The sequence below is a fragment of the Thalia democratica genome, chromosome 5 (genome assembly GCF_965202585.1).
Source record: "Thalia democratica chromosome 5, ktThaDemo2.hap1.1, whole genome shotgun sequence".
In the NCBI taxonomy this organism is placed as follows: Eukaryota; Metazoa; Chordata; class Thaliacea; order Salpida; family Salpidae; genus Thalia; species Thalia democratica.
In genome coordinates, this window is record NC_139169.1 from 2999570 (window position 1) to 3011782 (window position 12213).

General features: G+C 28.9%; 1 protein-coding gene across 1 annotated transcript; it reads left to right on the forward strand.

The window, feature by feature from the left end:
- Positions 1-225: 225 nt before the first annotated feature.
- LOC145835517 (uncharacterized) lies at positions 226-11624 on the forward strand. Its single transcript, XM_082943161.1, has 6 exons — positions 226-1138; positions 6584-6639; positions 6826-6921; positions 7103-7307; positions 8462-8533; positions 10760-11624. Exons 1-6 carry the CDS (start codon positions 271-273, stop codon positions 10888-10890), a joined length of 1428 nt encoding a protein of 475 aa, XP_082799287.1. The 5' UTR covers positions 226-270; the 3' UTR covers positions 10891-11624.
- Positions 11625-12213: the final 589 nt, after the last annotated feature.

The window sequence follows — 12213 nt, forward strand, 5'->3', positions numbered from 1 at the left end:
TTTTATATTTTCGTTAGAATTGCTTGTTGCTATAAAGCTGATAATTTAGTAGCACACTTCAATTTATTATATTGAAATGATTGGCAAATAATTTTAAAATATTGCTTAATAAATTACTAATAGTTGCTGAGACTTAAAATTAGTTTTTAAACTTTAAGTATTCCATACACTAAAGTGACAACATCATTTTTATTCTTATTCAACCAAAATTATTTTTTCAGACTTTTTAATTTTTATTTATTTGCCAATTTACTTTGCCAAACCTCAAAAATGTCTGACACCGAAACCCAACAACAAGTAGCTGAGACCCCAGAAACCTCTGTTGTCGCTGAAGAAACCCCGGTTGCTAAGGAGGAAACCCCTGCAGTTGCTGTAGAGGCTCCTGTAGCCCCTGCTGCTGAGGAAAGTCCAGCAGAAGCAGTTCAAGAAGCTCAGGTTGAAGCAGCAGATGCCACGGAAGAGGCAGCTCAAGAAGTCGCAGCTGAAGAGCCCGGAGCCCAAGCAGAGGCATCAGAAGCTCCGGTGGCTCATGAGGAAGCAACTCCGGTTGAAGAGCAAGCCGAGGAAGCAGCTCCAGCAGCTGAACCTGAAGCAGCAGTGGCAGAAGAAACCCAAGAAGAGGCTACTGATGCACCAGCTGCAGAAGAAGCAGCGCCGGTGGAGGAACCAGCGCAGGCAGAAGAAGCCGATCCAGCAGAACAAGAAGCAACTGAAGAAGCAGCGGAACCCGAACAAGTTGCTCAAGAACCAGTTGCCGGGGCACCTGTAGAAGCAGCTGAAGCAGCACCAGTAGAAGAACCTGCTCAAGAAGAGGCACCGGTGGAAGTAGCAGAACCTGAAATCCCCCAAACCGAGCCGGAAGCATTGGACGCGCCGGAACCGGAGCCCGAAGTTGAAGTGGCCCCATTAGAAGAAGCTGCCCCGGCACAAGCAGCAGTGGAAGAGACGCCTGTGCAAGTGGAAGAGAAAGAAGAGAGTAGCGAGGCGCCAGTCGAAGAGAAGAGAGACGAAGAAGGCGCGGAAGCAGAGGCGGGTGAAGCAGCTCAAGACGCCGAACAAAAAGAAACCGTCGAAGTGCCAGAAGGAGCAGAGAATCAAGTAACTGAAGAAATGGGCGAAACAGCAGAACAACTCACCGGTTTGTTATTATTAATAAATAAAAAAATTTTTAAATAAATTAAAATTAAATATTTAATTATTAATCTATTAAGCTGAATATTTTACTTAAAAGTTAGATATATTACAGTAAGTAAACTAGTTAGTTTTTTATATGTCTAAAATATTAAATTTAATTAAGTTTATTAGTTTATTAGTAAGTTTTTATTGTTTATTTATTGTTGTAGTCTTTATTTCAATTGTTTGTTGATTTTAACTTTATACTGTTTGATGTGACAGTGTTGCAACTTTGTAGTAGATTTGTTTTTGAGGTTATTTAAGTTTGAATTATCCAATTTGCAGATATATCAGTTAAAAATGTTTAAGAATCATCATGTGAGGGTTAAAGTACAAACTTAACAATAAATTACCCACTTTAATATTACTTGTAACATTGTGAGTTAAATTGTATACGCGATTCAGTGTTTGCGTACGTATAAAATACAGCAGTTGTGTTTAACTAACTCCTTAATTGAAGTTAAAACAGTAAACAATCAGTTAAAACAGCAAAAACACAAAATTATCAGCAAATCTAGCAGCCAAACAAGCGGCACCGATAAACAAACATTACATCATCTCAAAATTAATAATTAAAATTTGCTTGACTTGACTACCAAGCCAACGCCTAGAAAATTGTGGCAAAGCGAGCATTAGAGTCGTAATAAATTCGAAAAGCAAGAAATAAGTTAAACAAACAAGAAGCGAAGAGTTCATAAAATATTCACGAGTTTTTGTTGAGTAGAAAGTAAGAGACATATGTGCCCCTAACTACCGAGTTAGCATTATATTTATCTCCGTTTTTATGCCCTCACTTTTACTTGTGCCCTCACTACCAAATAAGTACAGAAATTACTTCTGGTGATACCTTACTGCGGCGGGTTTTCGTCTCTAAATTTGAAACTTTTTAAGATAAATTTCTACTGTTTACTATCATAAAGTGCTTGCAAAAGCCTATTTTAAAACAAAAGTTATTCAGCAAAATCATTGTGTGATTAAATTATTTGAAAAAAAATCTAGCTTTATAAAAAAGTTCTCGGCGTGTAGATGTTGAAATCGCGTTTAAATATTGCGAAATTTTGTCTTCTAAGGGTTATAAAAAGTTCTCAGCTTATAGATGTTGAAATAGCTTTCAATATTGCGAAATATTGTCTAGTAAGGGCTTTAGAGCAAAAAATAAAGAAGGCACTCTTAGCATAAACAACCCATGAAAAGCTATCATACTCAACTCTATCATACTTTCAAAGCATGCTGAAATACTCGCGCTTACCAACTAGCAACTACTTGCCGCTCAAAACTTATAGATTCAATTTTCCCGCCTCAATGTATATAGCCGGCTGGTTTTCGGCGGTTGAAAGCTAGCTTACTAAATTTCGTGAAATGTAGCTTCATATTGTGGGATTTTACATGTTTTTGATGATTTATTTGTGCTTGTTTTGATGCTTAATTTTAAAATAACTTTTGCTAAATAAATATTTTTATAACTTTCTTATTTGATGTATATCTTTTAAACATTGAAATAATAGAGTTGTTGAGAAATGGAGTACAAATACAAGAGAATTTATGGGTTATTTTTGTAGGTTTTGTGATTATTTTAATGGATAAATTTTGAACTACTATTGTTTAAAACTTCCAACTTTATAACTTTCTTGTTAGATTTTCTTTTTGCTGTAATAAACTGACTTTATTTTATGTAGAGTTTCAAAGCTGTCACTCTAGTTTGTTTAACTGTTTGATTGTCTTGTTTGGTACATTGGTAATATAAAAATTACTTAGGTAGGCTTTTCTACAAACTTGATGATTTTTTATTACTCTTTGTGCTTGTTTTGTTGGTTAAGTTTTACTTAAGTTTTACGGTAGAAAGTCTCCTTTCTTTTAATACTTTTGAGGCTTCTGTTTTCAGTTTCTTTTTTGCTAAATGATTGCTTCGTAGCTGAACTTAACACGCTATATTTGGTATTTAATTTTATAGCTTTGACAAAAAACATTGTAATGTCTTGTTTTAAAATGTTTATTTTGATTATACAAAAAAAGATTATATTTTTCAAAGTCGTTTTGTGGCTATAATTTTTACAGTAAAACAAAACTTTTTTATTGCCTTTCTATTATTGCTTTTCGTGGTTTATTTAAAGTTGGTTTGTTTTACAGTTTGTAAACTTTCAAAAGGAGTTTAAAAGTTTAATAGTTGTTTTGATTGATTGGTAAAACAACTTTTTTTAAAGACTTAGTGGTTGTAATTGTCGGATCAAACAAAGATTATAATCAATTACTTTTCCAAATTAACATATAATTCTAAAAGTAATAGTCTCATCTGTTTTGAAATATAAATTTATAAACATAAATAATTATATGTTTCTATAAAAAAAAACTATAATAAATTCTAATGCTACTGTATAAAGCTTAAGTTTATTTAAAAAACAATTAACTTAATTATTTTTTTACTTCAAAAACTTTTGGTCGTTGTTTGAGTTACTGACGTTTTAATTTGTTCTGTTTGAAGTCTTACTGTAATAGAAATGTTATTTTTCGTCTGAGACGTTGTTTCTTGAACTTTAAGTTCTAAGTGATGACGTTTTTTATTTTTGTTTACTTCACTTACAACTGCTAAGAAAAATTTTAGTAGTAATGTTTAATAAAACTGAAAAGAAAAGAAACCAATTTGAATATTTTCATATTCTAAGTTTGTTTCAAACATATTCACACATATAATAAAAACTAAAATATATTTGAGAAAAAGAAAAATACTAAAAATACTGGTTTTATAAAAACAGCGCATTTTACAGCAATACAGTCAAAATTTTCAAAAAACCAAATATTTAATTCAATTACGAAACTTTTCTCCCGTATTGTGTCACAGTGAGGGCAATAGAAAAGCTGAATTAAGGAAATAATACTTTTGTAATCCCCTACCTAAAGTTGAAGTGTATTTGAGATTTACACTGTATGTCAATTGAGCCTATTTGTCATTTGTACAAATGTATAACGTCTTTTTGAATGATTTTCACTCGTATGTTTGAGTTTAAGAAAAAATACGACTTGAAGACTGATTTAAACTTTTAGTTTAGTTGTTCGAAGCAAGATAAATGTATTTCGTTCATCTGAGTTAAAGTGAGGGCATACTCTTGTATGTAGCAAACGAAAAGTTCTGAAACGGCATTAATAACGATGGAAATAAAAAATCGTCTGAATTTATTAAATTTTTTTTTTCATGCAAATTTACTAGCTACAAGCGAGTAACTAACTAAATAAAAACAAAGCTGGAAGCAATTAACACTTGAAGCTAAGGTTTATTGAATAGTTACTTTTAGAGTTTGAGTTAAATTAGAATTAAATAAAAAAAAATCAAGTAAATTAAAAGTTTGATATTTCACATCTAAAAAGCCAACTCACGCGTAAAAATTTGGAAGGTGATTTGATGCTAAAAAACAATAGTTTAATCAGTGTGTTGTTTTCAGTCCTTTAAACTCCTAAATAACAAAAAACAAGTCGAATTTCTTGATAATATTAAAACGTGTTTTGAGTGGTGCAAATTGCTTTGGTAAGCAAATATTTTTTCACTAGTACCGTTAAAACTCAACACCGAAAAACTTAATGTGATTTGTGAGTCCACTTTCAAAACTCGCAATCCTTAAATTGACGATAATAAAAACTTTTGATAAAAACAAATAAACTCTTATCGTTCGATTTCTTCCAGATTGCATGTAAAAACTCTCATCATACACTCACCACGCCCAAACAAGTCACGAACTCACCACGCGGTGGCACTGGTGAGCTTTATGACGTCACAAGTCGTGTATTACCGTCACGAGCTGAAAAAAAGCTGATTACAAATAAGTCGTGATTTTTATTTTTGTAGTTGAGAGTCGGTTGCGCAAATTACTTCTTTTTAAAGTTTTTTCTTTCAAGAAAAAGTTACGTCAGTTCGGCGGGTCGAAATTTTTCGTGATGAATTTTTTTCATTGTTACGTGTTGATCAGAGGACAATGACGTTTCCTCTTTTGTTTGGAGAATTTTTCGCGGTTCAACTTGTAATGTTTTTGTATGAGAAGACGGCACGGGCTTCTCCTGTTAGAACGAAAAGAAAACACACTTTGGTGACCTCAATACACTTGTAAACTTTCTTGAACTTTTGTGTTACGTACTTGTGTGAGTTCTATTGAGAACATTTTAGCGGTTTCTGTCTTCTTTTGTCGTCTGCATATTTTCATGTTTGTGAATAGAAACAGCAGGTGACTACATACTCACGTAGTAAGTATGAAATGTTTGTAGTAAATATTTTCACATAGAAAAGTTTGTAGTAAATATTTTCACATAGAAAAGTTTGTAGTAAATATTTTCACATAGAAAAGTTTGTAGTAAATATTTTCACATAGAAAAGTTTGTAGTAAATACTTTCACATAAAAAGTATAATTTAATTGATATGAATAGTTTGAAGCTTTTAACACAGTCTTGTATAATTGTTAAGAAGTCTTATAATGTGATGGTTTACATGTTGTTTCAATGATAAGTTAGACAAACGTTCAAAAAAAACTATCTTTAAAGTTTTTTAAATCAAACTGAATTGATCAAGACTTAAAGAAAGTTTTTTTAGTACGTGCTAGTTTGAACAGAAATATTATGTTTACAGAGCACAAAAAGGTATTAGAAAAAAAAAACCGAGTATGTATGTAAACACATGAACTTTTTCTAAAGTTTATCACGTATAATTTTTCAAAAACTATTTAAAGATGTTTGACATAGCTGAATATTGTTTTACATGTAAAAATAAATAAATAATACAAGACTTTTGAAAAAAAACTATGCAACTTACAAGTAAACTAAAACTTATGTCAGAAAATTACTTTAAAACTTTTACTTAAAGTAACATAATGTCTGTTAATAAGATTAAAATTGAAATTTCAAGTTAAGTACTTTAAAATCGAATATAATTTTATAGTATACTTTTCTGAATATTATACAAATTCACTTGATTGAAAACAAACAATAAAATTCTAGTTGCTGAAATAAGTTTTAAAATAAAATCTTTTCATGAATTATATTTAAAATTAATTGTAAAATTTTACCATGATTTATGTAACTCAGTAGTATAGATACTTATCTGTATTAAGTAAGTATTGGTTGAAAATTCATATAGCTACTTTAAAAGGGATTTGATCTTTATAGTAATCAGCTTTCTGACAATTTGCTTTGCTTCTTCTCTTTGGTAATAAATAAATCATAAAAGGTTTAACATATTCTGTTGCGTTTTGGTTTACTTATATCTTTGGTTTTTTAACACAGTAGTGTTTTATTACTGATATAGTATTTTATTTTTTAAATAAACCAACCTGTTTCAGTTATTAACATAAAGAAACTTTAAATAACAATTATTTCTTTCAAAAACACCATTTAGGCTTTATTATAATTATTATATATTTTTATTGTTTACAGAAACACCAGTAGCCGAAGCTGCACCAGTCGTAGAAGAAACCAAAGCCCCTGTTGAGGTTAGCAGAAAAATATAATGCACTCAGCAAGTTTTGTTTAAAAAATTTATAAACAACTAAGTTCAGAAGAAATAAACTATTTTTTTAATGTGTTTTCAACAGATCTAATGCAATGGTCTGAAATTTTCAAACATTAGTATTTTACACGTTTGTAAAATAAAGTATTTAAATCTTTTTATAAATTAGGAGCCAGTAGTAGCTGCTGCTGAACCAGAAGAAGCTCCAGCACAAGCAGAAGCTGCAGTGGAAGCAGCAGTAGAAGAAACACCTGCTGTCGAAGAGGTTCGTTACAAAAAGTATTTTTAAAACTGTAAACTATTTCCACAACAAAAACTAATACTGTAAACGCAGGAAATATATTTTTTAGTAATTAAATTTTAAGGTAAAAAATTTTGAGTATTTACCAAGTATGCAGACCTTCAAATATGAATTTTAGTATTTTACAACTTCCAATCCTTCACAGGAGAAACCAGCTGAGGAAGCGGCTCCTGTTGAGAACGGGGAAGCCGCCAAGGAGGAGGCTCCCAAAGAGGAGGAGAAGCCAGCAGCAGCAGAAGACAAGCCCGCAGAAGAGGCTCCCAAGGCGGAGAAACCGAAGAAGAAGGGAAAGTTGAGCGGAAAGTCCTTCAAGAAACTTTTTAAGTGGAGCGTGTTCAAGTCGAAAAAAAGTTTGTTAAATATTTTTACATATACTGTTAAAAAATTTATCTAAAAAAAATTTAGAATCTTTTGAAGCTTAAAGCTGTTTTATTACTATAATAAACTTATTAAATGCTCAAAAAGACTAAAAAAGTTTATATATAGTTTACTTTAATATTATGTTTTAAGGTGTAAGTTTGTAGTTGTAACTATTCTAAACCAAATAGATCGTGAATTCAGATATAAGATCAAACCTTAATTTTATAACTATTCTAAGTTGCTGTTTACCAAAAACTTGGACTTATTAGTATAGCATGTAAAAGAAGTAATATAGAAGCATACACAGTTTATATATTTAGAATTAACTCAATAAGCTAGCAAATTGACCTTAATATAACCAATAAATGTCCTACTTTACTAATAATGTGTATTAGTGAAATAATTTGGCAAAGTAATGAGTATAAAGTTAAAATTTTATGACACTTCTTCCGGTGCGTAAAATAATTAACTAAAAACTTGGCTTATTTTTTGTTTACTTTCAGTTTTTTTATTAAATATTTTCAAAACTTTGGTTTATTGATCAAAAAATATATAAATATTAGTCTGAACAAAGTTTACAATACTTTTCATATTAAGTCCAAAGTTTTCTTTTTAGAAAAAAGTTACAAACTAAAATTACACAGTGTAGACATTTTTACTATTACTATTAAAACAAAAATTTTAATATTTTAAAAAGTATCTGTATAAGTTACAAAACAAAATTTTAAGAATTTTTTAGCAGCTAGTGAAATACGTACATCTTATTTTCTATGTATACACACAAGTATATCAGTATAGTGTTGAATAAGTAAACAACTATAGCTCCTATACAAACAAATTTATAAACAAACATGTATGTAGTAACATATCCATTTTCTTTTTTTTTTAAGAAACCAAACAGAATAAACCCCTATCTTTTTTTAATAAACATGCACAAGGATATATGTTTTTAGAATTGTTTTAAGGCCAAAGTAGCATGATTATTTTATTTTGTCTATAAGAATGCTGTAAAAAGTTCGTGCACAATAGTACAAGCTCTATTTTTGTACATTTTGTATCGTACATGTTTTTCTCTCTTCATTTGAAAGTTTAGCCTTTAGTGTACCATTCAAAATTAATTATTTTTATTATTACTTTTTTACAGAGCCAGCAGACGCTTCAGCTTCATCGACCAAAGTAAAAGCAGAAGACAAAGTTGAAGAAGTTAAATCTAATGGTGAGTACAATTGTATATTTATATATATAACAGATGTATATAAATAATATGATATAAAGTTGAAGAAGTTAAATCTAATGGTTAGTAGAATAATATATATATATATACATACAAGACAGATGAATATAAATAATATAATATGAAGTTGAAGGAGTTAAATCTAATGGTTAGTATTTTAATTAATATAAATATATATTCTGTATAATATTTTAGTTAAAGAATTATAATAAACAAAGTTGAAGACGTTAAATCTAATGGTAAGTTGAATAGTATATTTATATTTAAACTAAAAAATATAAAAGTGAATTTGAAATATTGTTAGTTGTAAGACAAAGTTGAAGAAGTTAAATCGAATGGTGAGTACAATTTTTTATACATAAACATATATAGATATAAAACAGATGTATATAAATAATACAATATAAAGTTGAAGAACTTAAATCAAATGGTAAGTTAATTAATATATACATATATATATAATATATATGTTACAGATGTATATACATAATACAATATAAAGTTAAAGGAGTTAAATCTAATGGTTAGTATAAAACTATTAATGAGTATTGAGTAGAATATCATATAGTAAAGTAATACATAAGACAAAATTGAACAAAAAAAACTATTGATGAGTAAATTACATATGTAAAACTCAGATATGTTATCATTACTTTAACATGTATTAATCATATTAAATACTTAAATTATAACTGAAGTTTAGAATACATTATAAATTATAATTTTATTAAAAAGAATTGAGTAAGAAAAATGATTTATTAAAAATAGCTTTAAAAGTCCTAAATTACAAAAAAATACAAAACTTGTTAAAATTTTTGTGTTATTTCAGTCTATAAAAACAGCAATTATATCATAATTAAAAAAATTTTACAGTTTTGTAAAACTAAACAGTAGTTGTTAAAAATAGGCGGAGAAAATAAGGTAGTAAAAACACAGTAGCCATAACATATAAAATTTATAATTTTTTTAAAAGTTGTAAACAGCAAAATAGCTCTACTTTTATAACAATTAATCTTTAAACTCTTTCAAACACTTGTAGTTTGATAAATGCAATAAAATATTAAAGTTTATTAAATTATTTACTTGTAAGAAAAAGTGTATACCATAAAACCCAAATAAAAGTTTTTAAAACAAAAAAACAAAAACAAAATTTATACAAGACACTACCTCTATGACAAGATATTAATCTTATACTACAACGTTCTAAAGTCTTAGCTTACCGTCTAAAAGTTTTACATTACAACATACAAAGTTACAACATCACGTTTCTAGTAGACTCAACAAACATTGAAAAAGAGCAAACACTTTCATAATGTAAAATTATTTTATGTAAACTTCCCACCAGAACTCCAGTGTAAACACTAACATCATGTCCAAATTGTCACTTTATTGGCAACTTTCAGCGTTTTATGGCAACTTCCAGCGTTTTATGGCAATTTAGTGCCAATTTTTATAAATTTCGCTTGACACAATATTAATCACGACCGAAATCCGCCTAATTTTAACGACTTTTTGTTGTCTTGTTTGCTTTCAAGCGGCTTTATAGTTGAACAAACAAAAACTTCAAATTAAATACAGTCTTCACGGTAAAAGAGCTACTTTGAGTGTTTATTGTAAAGTGATTACGTTTCTTTCAAAGCAGGCAATTAATATAATGACTTCGGCTTGTTTATATTAGGCTATTGCTTTACGTCACTGTTAATTTTGTTGTAAATTAGTTTTTACTTCTCTTTGCAGTAAGCATGTTTTTTATAATTAAAGTAAAAACACTTTATGTTTGAAGGAGCTTTGCTTTCCAAAAATTAAAGTTTTATTGTAAAATATTTAGAAGTTTTAATAACTATCATACACGTTTTTAAGCAGAATTTAATATTTCCAACAACAGTTTTATACTGTTTTAACCACACTCTAAAAGTTTGATATTCAAAAGAGAAAGGTTTAAGTTAAGGTTTAATAGCTAAAACTGCCAACTCTGTCATAGTAAATCAAAATATTACCAACAATTAGATTTATAAAGATGTTATCCTCACCCATCTAAGATAATAAAAACATATTGATGTACAACAGCTTGAATTCTTTTTAAGAACACTCACATTTATAAAAATCATATCAATCTGTTTGGCCCCATGCTTGAGGCCAACATATCTTTAGGATTTCTTTACCATTAACATTATTAATAAAAAAATTACTATTTTTTTATTCTTTCAGGAGTGGAAGCAAACGGTTCGGCACAGACCGAAGCACCAGCAGAAACAAAAGTAGTGGAAGAGACCCCAGCAGAAGCAGAGAAGCCCGCGGAAGAGGCGACCCCCGCCCCCGTGGAAACAGCCGCCGGGTGAAAACCCCCCACGTGGACCCCATGGAAATTATGTCGTTGCCATGACGATGTATTGTTGAATTTGTTTTGTTTAAAAGTCGGTTTTAACCTATTAAAATGCTAGCTAAGTATACAGTTATTATCATATTGAGATTCTATATTGTTGTTTTTGAATCCTTTTATTAAATTTATAGTTACATTATTCTAAAAAGATTCAAGTATTTATATTAAAAAGTTATCGTAAAAGTGCCGACACAAAAAAAAGGTTCAACAAAACAATTTGCGTGTTTTTGTTTTTTTTAATTCGTCTAGAAAAATTTATCAGTTTTTACACAAAAAGTAATAAACAATTACTACCTTGTATATTATATATCTCTGTCCTTTTAACACCCAACTTTCTCTGTTTCTTCTTTTATTTTGATATAAATGTTTGAAAAAAAAGATTACTTTGTTGAAAGTAATTAGTTTTTGCATTCCAAGAAACTAATTTGTTTTTTCAGACAACAGAAACGCTGTACCATTCCTATTAAAAATTTTAGTTTTTATCTGGAATTTGATGCGTTTTTTTGCGTTAATAAAGGTAGAATTTATATACATATATATATAATATATATCGAGGCAAGATATTTTTATTTTCTTTTTATTTTGTTGTAAAGTTGATGACCTGTCTTTTTATACCCAAACTTTCTTTTTCTTTTATCTCTCCTTGAATTTATTCTTATTTATTTTTATCCCCGTCCATCTAAAAAATATTAGGTCAGTTGTCGTTTGTTTTTTCGTTTTCCCAAATTAATAAACTGCTGACTGAAAAACAGTGTTATTTTTGTATTAAAAGTAATATTTAAATAAGTTAGTTATTGTAAATTAGTATGTAAACAAATTAAGTGTTAAAACTATAGTTTTACGTAAATAAGTCTAGCTGTATACTATTTTGTTTAATAAAACTAAATACTGTTTCCTTAAAGAAGTTTAAATATGACTTATATTCTAAAAGATACAAAACAATTTTAGCAAAAATGATTTCAGTTTAATTTAAAAACTATGCCAAAACTTCCCTTAAACTTTATAATAACAATCTAATCTCTACTAAAGCTGTAAATGATTAAAGTTCGTAGAAATGTTCTCAAGTTTTTGTACTACTTTCACTATACTACCGACAGGAAAAAGTAGTACAAAAAAGATTAATTTCTAAACTAAAAAGCTTAGCAGCAATAAAAAGATAATAAGTTCAAGAATTTTGTAGTAAATTATAAACTTCTTGTAGTAAATGTTTCAATTTAATTTACGGCTTAATTTTACAAAAATACCACAAAAACTTACAACTTGTCAAAACGAAAAGGTTTTT